At 46.9% G+C, this 18,267-nt stretch overlaps 1 protein-coding gene across 6 annotated transcripts in view; it reads left to right on the top strand.

Moving 5' to 3' along the window:
• The window catches only part of EXOC6 (exocyst complex component 6), a 369,989-nt gene that overhangs the window by 18,505 nt on the left and 333,217 nt on the right, over nucleotides 1-18,267 (top strand). Inside the window, exon 1 of one of the 6 annotated variants that reach the window (XM_040361793.1) lies at nucleotides 1,480-1,687. The exons of 4 other annotated variants lie outside the window; for them this stretch is intronic. In XM_040361793.1, the coding sequence (XP_040217727.1) occupies nucleotides 1,599-1,687 (89 nt within the window). In that variant the 5' untranslated portion in view covers nucleotides 1,480-1,598. Of the gene's footprint in view, nucleotides 1-1,479; nucleotides 1,688-18,267 lie in introns of those variants that run through there. One more of the 6 variants, XM_040361792.1, reaches the window with a different exon arrangement.

Below are 18,267 nucleotides of genomic sequence, written 5' to 3'. Positions count from 1 at the left end.
ATGACAGGAAGTGAGGGATGAGATGACAGGAAGTGAGGGATGGGATGACAGGAAGTAAGGGATGAGGATAGGAAGCGAGGGATGAGATGACAGGAAGCAGGGGATGAGATGACAGGAAGCAGGGGATGAGATGACAGGAAGCAGGGGATGAGATGACAGGAAGTGAGGGATGAGATGACAGGAAGTGAGGGATGAGATGACAGGAAGTGAGGGATGAGATGACAGGAAGCGGGGGATGAGGATAGGAAGCGAGGGATGAGATGACAGGAAGTGAGGGATGAGATGACAGGAAGCAAGGGATGAGGATAGGATGACAGGAAGCGAGGGATGAGATGACAGGAAGCGAGGGATGAGGATAGGATGACAGGAAGCGAGGGATGAGATGACAGGAAGCGAGGGATGAGATGACAGGAAGCGAGGGATGAGATGACAGGAAGCGGGGGATGAGATGACAGGAAGCGGGGGATGAGATGACAGGAAGCGAGGGATGAGGATAGGATGACAGGAAGCGAGGGATGAGATGACAGGAAGCGGGGGATGAGGATAGGATGACAGGAAGCGGGGGGATGAGATGACAGGAAGCGAGGGATGAGGATAGGATGACAGGAAGCGGGGGGATGAGATGACAGGAAGCGGGGGATGAGGATAGGATGACAGGAAGCGAGGGATGAGGATAGGATGACAGGAAGCGGGGGGATGAGATGACAGGAAGCGGGGGATGAGGATAGGATGACAGGAAGCGAGGGATGAGATGACAGGAAGCGAGGGATGAGGATAGGATGACAGGAAGCGAGGGATGAGATGACAGGAAGCGAGGGATGAGATGACAGGAAGCGAGGGATGAGATGACAGGAAGCGGGGGATGAGATGACAGGAAGCAAGGGATGAGGATAGGATGACAGGAAGCGAGGGATGAGATGACAGGAAGCGAGGGATGAGGATAGGATGACAGGAAGCGAGGGATGAGATGACAGGAAGCGAGGGATGAGATGACAGGAAGCGAGGGATGAGATGACAGGAAGCGGGGGATGAGATGACAGGAAGCAAGGGATGAGGATAGGATGACAGGAAGCGAGGGATGAGATGACAGGAAGCGAGGAAGCGGGGGATGAGATGACAGGAAGCGGGGGATGAGGATAGAGATAAGATAAGATGGGGAATGAAGTGAGAGATGAGGAGAGGGTGAGGTGATGGATGATGATAAGGAATGAGCTGAGGTAGGAGAGAAGATGATGAGTGAGGTGAGTGATGATGAGAGGAGTGAGGTAGGTTTTGATGAGGGGGTGATGAGGAGTGATGTGTGGGAAGGATGATGAGTGAGGTGAGTGATAATGAAGAAGAGCGAGGTAGGTGATGATGATGAGTGAGGTAGGTAGGTGATGATGATTAAAAGTGAGGTGGATGAGTGATGATGACTCTCTCTCTCTCTGGGTCTCCTGTCTCCCTCTCCCGGTCTATCACCTGTATGTGTGTTTCCTGCACTGGGAATAGGAGGATGTCCCCGGAGCGCCCTCTAGCGTCCCGTGGCCGGTATCGCTCTCATTTCCCCGCTGTACCAGCAGTCTGTCCCCGGCCCGGGCCGCCCGGATCCCAGCAAGATGGCGGAGGGTGAGAGCGTCACCGAGCACGAGAGGATCCTGCAGGAGATAGAGAGCACGGACACGGCCTGTGTGGGGCCCACCCTGCGGTAAGATGTCGGGGGAGGGGCGGGGTGACAGGTGCTGATTTCCTCCTTTGTCCCCCCATGGATCTGATGTCTCCGGTGTTCCCGGTTGTTGTAGATCGGTGGTGGGGGAGGGGGTGTCCGGTGCTCGGTGTCCTCTCCTGCTATCATTGGGCGGTAGGCCGGGGAGATAGTGTGATGATTGCTGGGACTTGTAGTCCCTCAGACTCCGGGTGATGATGGTGTACGGAGGACACGACGGGCTTCTCCCATCATTACTATGATTGGACGTCCCGGTGCTGTGCTATTAGATTGTAAGCTCTGTGGTCCACCTGTCATTGTAAACGTCACTGGCTGTTTATTTATTCTTTCAGAGGAGTCCGCCCATCCTCCATACAGGGGTGGAGCCTCATCACCCAGGTGTTGGAGAACTACAAGTCCCAGAAGGCATTGCAGGACTGACATCCTAGACAGGACCCAGGACCACACCCCCTCATATCAATGTAATAGAAGAGGTGTGTGTGATTTTTAGGGCGGCTCACCCCAGGAGGACACATGTGGTTCTCCCATTCATTTCAATAGGATGCCCAACGCAGGGGAACACACAAACAGCGCAGGTGGTACTAATACCCCATACTGCAGTGCCACACATGCCATGTTTCCTGTCAGCAACTAATGACGTGTGTCAGGCAAGGGCAGCGCGTTCCTGTGTGGGAAATACGTGGAAACGCACATTCCTGGACCACATTCTGGTGTGAATCTGCCCGATACAACTCACCGCATACACAGGAAGGACATTGTGTCATTTGTAACATTTCAATAAAGTTAAAAAGTAAACAACGCATCACGCCGCCCGACACATAGTATGTATGTGCATCTTATTCCACGTATGTGTCTGTATCTTATACCAGGGGCACACGTATGTGTCTGTATCTTATTCCAGGGGCACACGTATGTGTGTGTATCTTATTCCAGGGGCACACGTATGTGTCTGTATCTCATACCAGGGTCAAACGTATGTGTCTGTATCTTATTCCAGGGGCACACGTATGTGTCTGTATCTTATACCAGGGGAAAACGTATGTGTCTGTATCTTATTCCAGGGGCACACGTATGTGTCTGTATCTTATTCCAGGGGCACACGTATGTGTCTGTATCTTATTCCAGGGGCACACGTATGTGTCTGTATCTTATTCCAGGGTCACACGTATGTGTCTGTATCTTATTCCAGGGGCACACGTATGTGTCTGTATCTTATACCAGGGGCACACGTATGTGTCTGTATCTTATTCCAGGGTCACACGTATGTGTCTGTATCTTATTCCAGGGGCACACGTATGTGTCTGTATCTTATTCCAGGGGCACACGTATGTGTGTGTATCTTATACCAGGGTCACACGTATGTGTCTGTATCTTATTCCAGGGGCACACGTATGTGTCTGTATCTTATACCAGGGTCACACGTATGTGTCTGTATCTTATTCCAGGGGCACATGTATGTGTCTGTATCTTATTCCAGGGGCACACGTATGTGTCTGTATCTCATACCAGGGGCACACGTATGTGTCTGTATCTCATACCAGGGGCACACGTATGTGTGTGCATCTTATTCCAGGGGCACACGTATGTGTCTGTATCTCATACCAGGGGCACACGTATGTGTGTGCATCTTATTCCAGGGGCACACGTATGTGTCTGTATCTTATACCAGGGGCACACGTATGTGTCTGTATCTTATTCCAGGGGCACACGTATGTGTCTGTATCTCATACCAGGGTCAAACGTATGTGTCTGTATCTTATTCCAGGGGCACACGTATGTGTCTGTATCTTATACCAGGGGAAAACGTATGTGTCTGTATCTTATTCCAGGGTCAAACGTATGTGTCTGTATCTTATTCCAGGGGCACACGTATGTGTCTGTATCTTATACCAGGGGCACACGTATGTGTCTGTATCTTATTCCAGGGGCACACGTATGTGTGTGTATCTTATACCAGGGGCACACGTATGTGTCTGTATCTTATACCAGGGGCACACGTATGTGTCTGTATCTTATTCCAGGGTCACACGTATGTGTCTGTATCTTATTCCAGGGGCACACGTATGTGTGTGTATCTTATACCAGGGTCACACGTATGTGTCTGTATCTTATTCCAGGGGCACACGTATGTGTGTGTATCTTATACCAGGGTCACACGTATGTGTCTGTATCTTATTCCAGGGGCACACGTATGTGTCTGTATCTTATACCAGGGTCACACGTATGTGTCTGTATCTTATTCCAGGGGCACATGTATGTGTCTGTATCTTATTCCAGGGGCACACGTATGTGTCTGTATCTCATACCAGGGGCACACGTATGTGTCTGTATCTTATTCCAGGGGCACATGTATGTGTCCGTATCTTATTCCAGGGGCACACGTATGTGTCTGTATCTCATACCAGGGGCACACGTATGTGTGTGTATCTTATACCAGGGTCACACGTATGTGTCTGTATCTTATTCCAGGGGCACACGTATGTGTCTGTATCTTATACCAGGGGCACACGTATGTGTCTGTATCTTATTCCAGGGGCACACGTATGTGTCTGTATCTCTTACCAGGGGCACACGTATGTGTCTGTATCTTATACCAGGGGCACACGTATGTGTCTGTATCTTATTCCAGGGGCACACGTCTGTATCTTATTCCAGGGGCACACGTATGTGTCTGTATCTTATTCCAGGGGCACACGTATGTGTCTGTATCTTATTCCAGGGGCACACGTCTGTATCTTATTCCAGGGGCACACGTCTGTATCTTATACCAGGGTCACACGTATGTGTCTGTATCTTATTCCAGGGGCACACGTATGTGTCTGTATCTTATACCAGGGGCACACGTATGTGTCTGTATCTTATACCAGGGGCACATGTATGTGTCTGTATCTTATTCCAGGGGCACACGTATGTGTGTGTGTATCTTATACCAGGGTCACACGTATGTGTCTGTATCTTATTCCAGGGGCACACGTATGTGTCTGTATCTTATACCAGGGGCACATGTATGTGTCTGTATCTTATTCCAGGGGCACACGTATGTGTCTGTATCTTATTCCAGGGGCACACGTATGTGTCTGTATCTTATTCCAGGGGCACATGTATGTGTCTGTATCTTATTCCAGGGGCACACGTATGTGTGTGTATCTTATACCAGGGTCACACGTATGTGTCTGTATCTTATTCCAGGGGCACACGTATGTGTCTGTATCTTATACCAGGGTCGCACGTATGTGTCTGTATCTTATTCCAGGGGCACACGTATGTGTCTGTATCTCATACCAGGGGCACACGTATGTGTCTGTATCTTATTCCAGGGGCACACGTATGTGTCTGTATCTCATACCAGGGGCACACGTATGTGTGTGCATCTTATTCCAGGGGCACACGTATGTGTCTGTATCTCATACCAGGGGCACACGTATGTGTCTGTATCTTATACCAGGGTCAAACTTATGTGTCTGTATCTTATTCCAGGGGCACATGTATGTGTCCGTATCTTATTCCAGGGGCACACGTATGTGTCTGTATCTCATACCAGGGGCACACGTATGTGTGTGTATCTTATACCAGGGTCACGCGTATGTGTCTGTATCTTATTCCAGGGGCACACGTATGTGTCTGTATCTTATACCAGGGTCACACGTATGTGTCTGTATCTTATTCCAGGGGCACACGTATGTGTCTGTATCTCATACCAGGGGCACACGTATGTGTCTGTATCTTATTCCAGGGGCACACGTATGTGTCTGTATCTCATACCAGGGGCACACGTATGTGTGTGCATCTTATTCCAGGGGCACACGTATGTGTCTGTATCTCATACCAGGGGCACACGTATGTGTCTGTATCTTATTCCAGGGGCACACGTATGTGTGTGTATCTTATACCAGGGTCACACGTATGTGTCTGTATCTTATTCCAGGGGCACACGTATGTGTCTGTATCTTATTCCAGGGGCACATGTATGTGTCTGTATCTTATTCCAGGGGCACACGTATGTGTGTGTATCTTATACCAGGGTCACACGTATGTGTCTGTATCTTATTCCAGGGGCACACGTATGTGTCTGTATCTTATACCAGGGTCGCACGTATGTGTCTGTATCTTATTCCAGGGGCACACGTATGTGTCTGTATCTCATACCAGGGGCACACGTATGTGTCTGTATCTTATTCCAGGGGCACACGTATGTGTCTGTATCTCATACCAGGGGCACACGTATGTGTGTGCATCTTATTCCAGGGGCACACGTATGTGTCTGTATCTCATACCAGGGGCACACGTATGTGTCTGTATCTTATACCAGGGTCAAACTTATGTGTCTGTATCTTATTCCAGGGGCACATGTATGTGTCCGTATCTTATTCCAGGGGCACACGTATGTGTCTGTATCTCATACCAGGGGCACACGTATGTGTGTGTATCTTATACCAGGGTCACGCGTATGTGTCTGTATCTTATTCCAGGGGCACACGTATGTGTCTGTATCTTATACCAGGGTCACACGTATGTGTCTGTATCTTATTCCAGGGGCACACGTATGTGTCTGTATCTCATACCAGGGGCACACGTATGTGTCTGTATCTTATTCCAGGGGCACACGTATGTGTCTGTATCTCATACCAGGGGCACACGTATGTGTGTGCATCTTATTCCAGGGGCACACGTATGTGTCTGTATCTCATACCAGGGGCACACGTATGTGTCTGTATCTTATTCCAGGGGCACACGTATGTGTGTGTATCTTATACCAGGGTCACACGTATGTGTCTGTATCTTATTCCAGGGGCACACGTATGTGTCTGTATCTTATTCCAGGGGCACACGTATGTGTCTGTATCTTATACCAGGGGCACACGTATGTGTCTGTATCTTATTCCAGGGGCACACGTATGTGTCTGTATCTTATACCAGGGGCACACGTATGTGTCTGTATCTTATTCCAGGTGCACACGTATGTGTCTGTATCTTATTCCAGGGGCACACGTATGTGTCTGTATCTTATACCAGGGGCACACGTATGTGTCTGTATCTTATTCCAGGGGCACACGTATGTGTCTGTATCTTATACCAGGGGCACACGTATGTGTCTGTATCTTATTCCAGGTGCACACATATGTGTCTGTATCTTATTCCAGGGGCACACGTATGTGTCTGTAGCTTATACCAGGGGCACACGTATGTGTCTGTATCTTATTCCAGGGGCACACGTATGTGTCTGTATCTTATTCCAGGTGCACACGTATGTGTCTGTATCTTATTCCAGGGGCACACGTATGTGTCTGTATCTTATACCAGGGGCACACGTATGTGTCTGTATCTTATTCCAGGGGCACACGTATGTGTCTGTATCTTATACCAGGGGCACACGTATGTGTCTGTATCTTATTCCAGGTGCACACATATGTGTCTGTATCTTATTCCAGGGGCACACGTATGTGTCTGTAGCTGCTTATACCAGGGGCACACGTATGTGTCTGTATCTTATTCCAGGGGCACACGTATGTGTCTGTATCTTATTCCAGGGGCACACGTATGTGTCTGTATCTTATTCCAGGGGCACACGTATGTGTCTGTATCTTATTCCAGGGGCACACGTATGTGTCTGTATCTTATTCCAGGGGCACACGTATGTGTCTGTATCTTATTCCAGGGGCACACGTATGGTGTTTTTTTTCATTTTTTTTGCTAAATACATGAAAAGAGACTGATTATTATTTTTTTAAAACCCTTCTTTATTTGTTATAAAATCTTGCAAATAAGTAATTTTTCTTCTTCACTTATGTGCGGTGACAAGCCTGCACTGATGGGCATTGATAGGCGGCATTGATAAAGCAGTATTGATGGGGACTGATAGGTGGCACTAATAAGGCAGCATTGATGGGCACTAATAAGGTCGCATTGATGGGGACTGATGAAGCTGTACTGATAAGGCAGCATTGTTAAACACTGATAGGCAGCAGTGATAAGGCAGCATTGTTGGGCACTGATAAGGCAGCATTGATGGGGACTGATAAGGCACTATTGTTGGGCACTGATAAGGCACTATTGTTGGGCACTGATAAGGCAGCATTGATGGGCACTGATAAGGCTGCATTGATGGGGACTGATGGGGCTGCAATGATAAGGAGGCATTGATGGGGACTGATGAAGCTCTACTGATAAGGCAGCATTGATGGGGACTGATGAGGCTGCAATGATAAGACGGCATTGATAGGCAGCATTGATGGGCACTAATAAGGCTGCGCTGATAATATGGCACTGATGAGGCAGCACTGATATGGCAGCACTGATATGGCAGCACTGACGAGGCTGCGTTGATATGGCACTGATGAGGCTGCGGTGATATCGCACTGATGAGACTGCGCTGATATGGCAGCGCTGATGAGGCTGCGCTGATATGGCAGCGCTGATGAGACTGCGCTGATATGGCAGCGCTGATGAGGCTGCGCTGATATGGCAGCGCTGATGAGGCTGCGCTGATGAGGCTGCGCTGATATGGCAGCGCTGATGAGGCTGCGCTGATATGGCAGCACTGATGAGGCTGCGCTGATATGGCAGCACTGATGAGGCTGCGCTGATATGGCAGCACTGATGAGGCTGCGCTGATATGGCAGCACTGATGAGGCTGCGCTGATATGGCAGCACTGATGAGGCTGCGCTGATATGGCACTGACAAGGCTGTGCTGATTAGGCTACACTGATGAGGCTACGCTGATAGGTGGCCACACCGGCTGTCCAGGGGGTAGCGGGCTCTCGGGCTGCCCAGACATTTGATTTGTTACTATGTGCATTTTTTTTTTTTTTTTTCAAGGCCTACCGAGTCCTGTAATTCAGAAGAGCTTGCCATCTACATTTGTGCTCTACACTATGTATGGATAACCAAAGCTGCTTATTTTTCTTTTTTGTAGGTTTGGTTAGAGCAGGGAAGGGTTACATTATTCTTGCCAGGTTATTATTATTATTTTTTTGCTCTCTGTCTTCCATTTGGAAAATTCTCCTTCACTTCCTGTCCCAAAGGCACAACAGGAAGTTAGAGGAAATCTCCTAAATCTAGTAAAATTGCCAATTTAGTCTTAGACCCCATACACACTATTACATTTTCTTCAGATTTACCAAATCCATATAATATGAGGTCAAACCTTAAAGCGGGGGTTCACCCTATCGACGGGAAAAAAAATAATTTTTTTTCTTTTACCTTTAAATCAGGCATTGTAGCGCGAGCTACAGTATGCCTGTCCCGAATTTTTTCCCCCCATACTCACCTTGTAGTCGTCCATCGAAGATACCGGGGAATGGGCGTGCCTCTGGAGACGGAGGATGATTGACGGCCGGCTCTGGCGCGTCACGCTTCTCCGGAAATAGCCGAAATAGGCTTGGTCTTCACGACGCGTGCGCATAGCCTGTGCGCACGCGCCGTGAAGAGCCGAGACCTACTCCGGCTGTCTTCGGGGAGAGTGACGTGCCAGGGCCGGCCGTCAATCATCCTCCCTCTCCATAGGCACGCCCATTCCCCGCGGGGAGTCGAAATCTACGATGGACGACTACGAGGTGAGTACGGGGTTAAAAAAATCGGCACAGGCATACTGTAGCTCGCGCTACAATGCCTGTCTCGATGGTAACATCAAGTACGAGAGGGTGAACTACCGCTTTAAGTGTTTCAATTTCTATGCAATCAGGCAGGCCCTTACACTACATGGATTTGGTAAATCTGAAGACAAAAATCTGCAGAAAATCTATTAGTGTGTATGGAGCTGCGGTTGGCCATAGATCAGAATTCAGCGGATTCAGCAGGGACTGGCCGATATTTGGATCCATCTATGGCCCGGCCCGTTTGTGGGAAGAGTCAATCTAACGATCCTCTTCTCTCAAACGGGACTATTGGTACATTTTTGTTTGATCAGCTCTGCAGCCAACCGACTGCAGCACTGATCAGTGTATTCTGACAGCGGAGGATTCCCTGCCTTCAGAATACAATAGCCTGGCGGGGAGGATCCCCCATCTACCTCACTTGTGTGCCCGGGGGAATCTGATTAAAAACAACTCCTCTATGACCAGATTTAACCCCTTAACCCTCAAGGCCTTTTCTGGCACTTTTTGTAACAATCAGTATTTTTTGCTAGAAAACTTCTTAGAACACTCAAACATTTATATATTTTAAGCAGAGGCCCTAGAGCAGGGGTGTCAAACTCAATTTTATCGTGGGCCGCATCAGCATCATGATTGTCCTCAAAAGGGCCGGTTGTATCTGTAAGATTAGATCCCCTCCCTTACATTAGATGTCAGGAGCCACCCCACCGTCAGAAGGTAAGTCCCCCACCCTCCCTTACATCACAGTGCACCCCCCGTTCCTTATGCTGCTGCTGGGAAGAAGCTGGAAAGCAGAAAGTAGGGGTCTGGAGGAGGGCTGCAGCTGCAGGAGAGGTGCGAGGGCCACATGAAATGGCCTGGAGGGCCGGATTCGGCCCGCGGGCCTTGTGTTTGACACCTGTGCCCTAGAGAATTAATTGGTGGCTTTTGCAATTTTTTTTTATGTTACATTTTTATTTGTGCAGCGCTTTTTCAAATGCAATATTTTTTTTTACATTTTCATGCAAAAAACACAATACATAACCCTATTTTTCGGTAAAATAAAAAATGTAATTAATTAAAAAAAAAAAACTAGTTAGCCCAATTTTTTTGTATAATGTGAAAGATGATGGTACGCTGAGTAAATGGATACCAAACATGTCACACTTTAAAACTACATACATTTTACTATCCATAGGCAATGTTTTTAAAGCCTTTAGCCTAGGTTCACACTGCTGCGAATTAAAAATCGCGGTAAAATGCGCGATTTTACCGCGATTTTGCCGCGATTTCGGCCGCAATTTAATGTAAATCGCGGCCCGAAATTGCAAAAAGTAGTACAGGAACTACTTTTTGAAATCGCAGATGCGGCGTCGCACTGATTAGGACAGTGCCATTGCCGACAATTGCCGCCGATTTGAGATGCGATTTGACATGTCAAATCGCATCTCAAATCGTTCCAAATCGTACCCAGTGTGAACCAGGGCCCACATGTTACCAATTTAGATTTACAGAGGAGGTCTAGTGCTAGAATTACTGCCCATGATTTGATGTCCGCGGTGATACCTCACGTGTGTGGGATGATTGCTTTCGGCGTGCGTTCAGGAACGACACGTGCGTGAGTACGGGGGACGGAGGCACTTAAAATTTTTTATTTTTTTTATTATTTATTTTATTTTTATTTAATTTTCTTATGTTTACACTGTTGCTTTTTTAAAAAAAAAATTGCTTTGACAGCATTAGGCATGTGACAGGTACTCTTTATGGAGAGATCTTGGGATCTTAAAGACTCCAAAGCCGGTGGGGGACAGATGCAGCATTGGACCGATGCTGCATCCACCTAGATAAATGATTCTAAAATACAAAAAAACAATTCCCATACTTCTTTTAACCGCCTTACTACCGGCCACCGTCAATTAATGGCGGCACGATAGCTCTGTTGTTCTGAGAGGACGTCATATGACGTCCTCGTCTTGCAGAGCAACTAGGGGGCGCACCCGCCACGTTACTGGGAACACGATGCGCGTGCCCGGCGGCTGCAATGGCCGCCAGGCACCCGCGATTGCCCAGTAACTGAGCAGGCCTGTGAAACTCTTTGTGTAAACACAGAGACCCACGTCCTGTCAGGGAGAGAGGAGACCGATGCTGTGTCTCTTGTACATAGGGACACAGATCGGTCACCTCCCCCAGTCAGTCCCCTTCCCCCACAGTTAGAATCACTAGTAGGGAACACATTTAACCCCTTCCTCGCCCCCTAGTGTTAACCCCTACCCTGCCAGTCACATTTATACAGTAATCAGTGCATATTTATAGCACTGATCGCTGTATAAATGTGAATGGTCCCAAAAATGTGTCCGATGTGTCCGCCATAATGTCGCAGTCCCAATAAAATTTGCAGATCGCCGCCATTACTAGTAAAAAAAATCAATAAAAAAAATCATAATTATGTCTCCTATTATGTTTTGCGCAAACCAGTCACTATACGCTTATTGCGATTTATTTATTTATTTTTTACCAAAAATATGTAGAAGAATCCGTATCGGCCTAAACTGAGAATTTTTTTTTTTTAATTTGGGATATTTATTATAGCAAAAAGTAAAAAATCATGGCCCGGATTCACAAAGCACTTACGCCGACGTATCTCCAGATACGCCGTCGTAAGTACAAATGTGCGCATCGTAGGTGCATATTTACGCTGGATGCATGTGGCGCTCCCATTGATTTTCGATTCAAATATGCAAATGAGGGAAATACGGCGATTCACAAACGTACTTGCGCCCGGCGCATTATATACGCGGTTTGCGTAAGTCGTACGTCCGGCGTTAAGTTATTCCCCATATATGAGGCGCAACCCATGCAAAGGTATGGACCAGGGAACACAAGCCGTCGTATTTTACGTCGTTTACGTTGGACGTGAATATGGCTGGGCGTAGGTTACGTTCTCGCCGTAGGCAGTGATTCGACGTATCTTAGGCAGTTGTTTCGACGTGATTATGAGCATGCGCACTGGGATGCGGCCACGGGACGGCGCATGCGCCGTTCGTTATTTGTATCTGTCTGGCACTCGGCCCATCATTTGCATGGGGTCACGCCTCATTTGCATGTCTCACGCCCACTTCCACCTACGCGGGCTTACGCCTTAGAAACCCAGCGCAGATTTGGGAGCAAGTGCTTTGTGAATTCGGTGCTTGCCTCTCTGCTCTGCGTCGGCGTAGCGTACAAAAGATACGCTACGGCAGCATAAATATGCGCCGATGTCTGTGAATCCGGGCCATTGTGTTTTTTTTCAAAATTGACGCTCTATTTTTGTTTATAGCACAAAAAATAAAAGTGATCAAATACCACCAAAAGAAAGCTCTATTTGTGGGAAAAAAAGGACGTCAATTTTGTTTGGGAGCCACGTCGCACGTTAAAGCGACGCAGTGCCGAATCGCAATAAGGGGAAAGGTCCTTTAGCTGCATTTTGGTCCGGGTCTGAAGTGGTTAAAGAAGAAGATACGGGTCGGTGAAAGCCAGAAATCTTGCTTGTTTGTAGTGGAGACCAAATACTTACTTTCCACCATAATTTGCGAATAAATCCTTTCCAAATCGGACAATGTGATTGGATGTGTTTCCACATTTTGTCTCTCATAGTTGAGGTCTACCTATGATGACAGTTACAGGCCTCTCTCATCTTTCTAAGTGGGAGAACTTGCACAATTGGGGACTACCGTATTTATCGCGGTATAACGCGCTCCCGCGTATACCGCGCACCCCTAAAGTTGCCCCCAATCCTGTGGAAAAAAAGTTTTTTTTGTACTTACAGTTTTGGTGTCTTGCGCGGCGGCCTCGTCGGGTCCGGCGTCCTTCTGCGGCTTCGCGTGTCCTCTTCGGCGGGTCCGGCGTCCTTCTGCGGCTTCGGGTGTCCTTCTGCGGCTTCGGGTGTCCTTCTGCGGTGGGTCCGGTGTCCTCTTCGGCGGGTCCGATGTCCTCTTCGGCGGTTCCGGCGTCCTTCTGCGGCGTCCTCGCGTCCTCCCCGCTCGTTTCCCGCGCCGAGCTTGAATACTGCGCCAACATATACAGAGCGCAGTACACTCGTGTATTGTCGGCAATGCTCGGCTACCCGCGCTGACGTCCTGTACGTCCAGGAAGTGAGTGCGGAAGGAGCCGAGACTGCCCGACTATACATGAGTGTACTGCGCTCGGTATTTGTCGGCGCAGTATTCAAAACTTGGCGCGGGTATCGGCGTATACCGCGCACCCACGATTTTGCCCTGATTGTATATTAGGATGATGGCAGGCGGGACAGTCTATTTATTTCTAATCTCTTACAGTCATTGAATTATTGGTATAACAAAGTGATTATATAACATGTGTATGTGTCTTGGTAATTTTTTTTGCCCCCCCCCCCCCATACAGATATCTCTCTTATGTTAATGATGTTACAGTAATTATCGAAGACTGCGTATAGAGTGCATAATGTTGTTATGTAATGTCATTAGTTTGCTGATTTAATGTACTTGACTAATTGGCATTCCAGTGAAAAGTGCTGACCTGCGGATGTTATGCAAGTTAAAGATCTCTTATTAGGAACCTGAGCAATGAAATGACATAGATGCAAGCTGAAACCTTTCAGCATTTTCCTATCTATACCCTTAGGTCCCTGTTGCCCAACCTGCAGCTTGGGGCCACATGTAGCCCTTTGGCACTTACTGCACGGCCCATCAGGTCCTCTGCGGATGGTAATTTATTTTTCCTTATCTAGTGTCAGCGCTATTTTCCTTCCACAATCTCTTCCCACCTTTGCTTATATGGTGTGCAGCCACATACACTTCCAGGTTTTACTCAGAGTGTTCAGGTTGTGTCCAGTCAGACCAGTGCCCTCCCCCTGAAAGGCCACAGCCAACCAGAACAGCGCCATTGTGAGGCTGGCCGCAACCAATCAGGTTGACTTTCTTTTCTTGCCTATCTTATTTAAACTTGGCGCAGCTCCCTGCCCAAACAATGCTTGTTACCAGCTAGCTGTGAAGTCCCAGGTGAGATTTTCTACTGTATCCAATCTGCATAGTGTAGGCTCTTCAATACTGACCATTGGCTTGTATCCTGACTATTCTGTCTTCTGCCTGCCCTGACCTTTTACCTTGTGTCCTGACTATCCTGTCTGCTGCCTGCTCTGACCTTTTACCTTGTATCCTGACTATCCTGTCTTCTGCCTGCTCTGACCTTTTACCTTGTATCCTGACTATCCTGTCTTCTGCCTGCTCTGACCTTTTTTTCCTTGTATCCTGACTATCCTGTCCGCTGCCTGCTCTGACCTTTTGCCTTGTATCCTGTCTTCTGCCTGCCCTGACCTTTTACCTTGTGTCCTGACTATCCTGTCTGCTGCCTGCTCTGACCTTTTACCTTGTATCCTGACTATCCTGTCTTCTGCCTGCTCTGACCTTTTTTTCCTTGTATCCTGACTATCCGGTCCACTGCCTGCTCTGACCTTTTGCCTTGTATCATGCATATACTGTCTTCTGCCTGCCCTGACCTTTTACCTTGTGTCCTGACTATCCTGTCTGCTGCCTGCTCTGACCTTTTACCTTGTATCCAGACTATCCTGTCTGCTGCCTGCCTGCCTTGGCCTTTAGCTTGTATCCTGTCCACTGCCTGCTCTGACCTTTTGCTTGTATCATGACTATCTTGTCTGCTGCCTGCCCTGACCTTTAGCTGTATCCTGACTGTCTTGTCTGCTGCGCTGCCTGCCCTGATCTGTGGCTTATATCCTGACTGTCTCTTTCTGTTGTCTGCCCTGACCTCAGGCTAGTATCCTGGTTATCCATGCCAGCCAGTCTGAAGCTTTTTGTCTTGGTCCACGGTTCTGCCATCTCTTACAACAACTCCTACAGCATATCTGCAGTTTCTGACCATCCCTTGCAGTATGTGTAGGCTCTGGTATTCTCTTGCAGTATGTCTACGTCACAGACCATCTGTTGCAGTATGCCTACAGTCTCTGACCATCTACTGCTGTATGTCTGCAATCTCTGACCATCTACTGCTGTATGTCTGCAATCTCTGACCATCTACTGCTGTATGCCTGCAGTCTCTGACCATCTCTGCAGTATGCCTGTGAAATCTGACCATCTCTGCAGTATGCCTGTAGTCTCTGACCATCACTTGTAGCATGCCTGTCATTAATAATAAACAAAAATGTAGCGCTAACAAACTCAAAATTATATAGTACCAAGTGAGGTAACAACTCTCATAATGTAAGAGCATAAATATAAACAATTGGCATAGATAAAAGTGACTAAAACAATGCTCAATGTAAAACAAAAAATATAAACGTATCAAAGTCTATATTATAAAGATGAGTGAACATCAGATGGAATGATTGATGCAGGAAAACAGGTGAGCTGCAATCCAGTGATTAAGATGCAACAGGTGTACAAGTTGTCTGTAGAACCCCGTGAAGATCACAATCACATCAAAGTATGAAATGGGTAAAACACGCTTACCAGATGGTGTTGGACTCTACTACCTTACAGCAAAGAGTCAGCTAGACATTGTGGTCTTTGGAAGCCGGGACCACTAGAAACCGGAGTCCAAGTCCGGTTTCTAGTGGTCCCGGCTTCCAAAGACCACAATGTCTAGCTGACTCTTTGCTGTAAGGTAGTAGAGTCCAACACCATCTGGTAAGCGTGTTTTACCCATTTCATACTTTGATGTGATTGTGATCTTCACGGGGTTCTACAGACAACTTGTACACCTGTTGCATCTTAACCACTTGCCGTCGCCGCACCGTCATTATACGTCCACAAGGTGGCTCTCCTAGGCGAGACCACGTAAATGGACGTCCTGCCTTTTAGCCGCCACTAGGGGCGCACGTGCGCCGCCGGAGGCGCGCGCGTGCGCCCCCCGCTCGCCCCCGACTCCCGTGCGTGTGCCCGGCGGGCGCGATCGCCGCCGGGCACACGCGATCGCTCGGTACAGAGCGGGGAACGGGAGCTGTGTGTGTAAACACACAGCTCTCGTTCCTGTCAGCAGGGGAAATGCTGATTTTCTGTTCATACACTGTATGAACAGAAGATCAGTGTTTCCCCTAGTGAGGCCACCCCCCCCCACAGTAAGAACACACCCAGGCATACTTAACCCCTTCCCCGCCCCCTAGTGTTAACCCCTTCACTGCCAGTGGCATTTTTATAGTAATCTAATGCATTTTTATAGCACTGATCGCTATAAAAATGCCAATGGTGCCAAAAATGTGTCAAAAATGTCCGAAGTGTCCGCCATAATGTCGCAATACCGAAAAAAAAATCGCTGATCGCCGCCATTACTAGTAAAAAAAAATATTAATAAAAATGCCATAAAAATACCCCCTATTTTGTAAACGCTATAACTTTTGCGCAAACCAATCAATAAACGCTTATTGCGATTTTTTTTTTACGAAAAATATGTAGAAGAATACGTATCGGCCTAAACTGAGGAAAAAAATTTTTTTTTATATATTTTTGGGGGATATTTATTACAGCAAAAAGTAAAAAATATTCATTTTTTTCAAAATTGTCGTTCTATTTTTGTTTATAGCGCAAAAAATAAAAAACGCAGAGGTGATCAAATACCACCAAAAGAAAGCTCTATTTGTGGGAAAAAAAGGACGCCAATTTTGTTTGGGAGCCACGTCGCACGACCGCGCAATTGTCTGTTAAAGCGACGCAGTCCCGAATCGCAAAAAGTACTCTGGTCTTTGGGCAGCAATATGGTCCGGGGGGTAAGTGGTTAATCACTGGATTGCAGCTCACCTGTTTTCCTGCATCAATCATTCCATCTGATGTTCACTCATCTTTATAATATAGACTTTGATACGTTTATATTTTTTGTTTTACATTGAGCATTGTTTTAGTCACTTTTATCTATGCCAATTGTTTATATTTATGCTCTTACATTATGAGAGTTGTTACCTCACTTGGTACTATATAATTTTGAGTTTGTTAGCGCTACATTTTTGTTTATTATCTTGCTGGCTTTGTTTGTTTGTATGTAGCAGCTTGGCACTTATTTTTATATTAGCGCAGTTTTTTCTTTATTGCATGCCTGTCATTGTCTAAAGAAAATGTGTTTTCAGAATCGGCTCCGTCGTGTCTGCCTAATCATCTGTATGGAAGCCCCAGTGTGAGGGGGCGGAGATTTGTCATTGTAACAGTTTTGGAAATTACATATAAGCTCTGTGTTATAACATTAAAGTCTGTCTTGTTCTAGCAGTAAGCCTGGATTCATGTGTGGCTTAATGGGCGATCTCAGGAATATTCCTCCTAGTGGAATATTGGGTGATGTTCTTATGGAAGAAGGGAATCTTTGACGGGGATATCATACCAATACCGTCACACTGACCATCTCTTGTAGCATGCCTGTAGTCTCTGACCATCTCTTGTAGCATGCCTGTAGTCTCTGACCATCTCTTGTAGCATGCCTGTAGTCTCTGACCATCTCTTGTAGCATGTCTGTAGTCTCTGATTTTTTTTTTTTTTTAGCATCACATTTAGTGAAATTTAAGTGCGGCTCTTTGGTGATATCAGAAGCCCCTATATCAACATTAAACATCATTGTGTTAGACAAGTCCAAGTACAGTAACTCAACAACCCGGTGGACTGCAGCTGTCATCAGTTTAGAGCAGTAACTATTTATAAAAAACTAGATAAGAGAACATGGGAACAAAATAAGAATTGTTAGCCATGGTACCCAGTCAGGCCCCCCTGGGAACATGAAAATAAAGATTCTGATTGGTTACTTTGAACCATAACTTGGCATTTGATTTTCACATTTTATAATTTTTTTTTATAAATAGCCTCCAGAATCATACAGGGATTGGGAATCTCTTGGCATAGACATACAGGTCTTTTGGAGGAACGTGCTCTAGAGCCTTATCCTTGTGTATGGGGAACGACTGATGTAGAACAAGTGGAGCTTCTTGTGAATTGCAAGGGTTAAACGTTCATTAACTTACTTACCTAATCCTCTGTTCTCATAAG

This window comes from Rana temporaria, chromosome 8, assembly GCF_905171775.1.
Source record: "Rana temporaria chromosome 8, aRanTem1.1, whole genome shotgun sequence".
NCBI lineage: Eukaryota > Metazoa > Chordata > Amphibia > Anura > Ranidae > Rana > Rana temporaria.
This window is presented reverse-complemented; position numbering and strand designations above follow the sequence as displayed.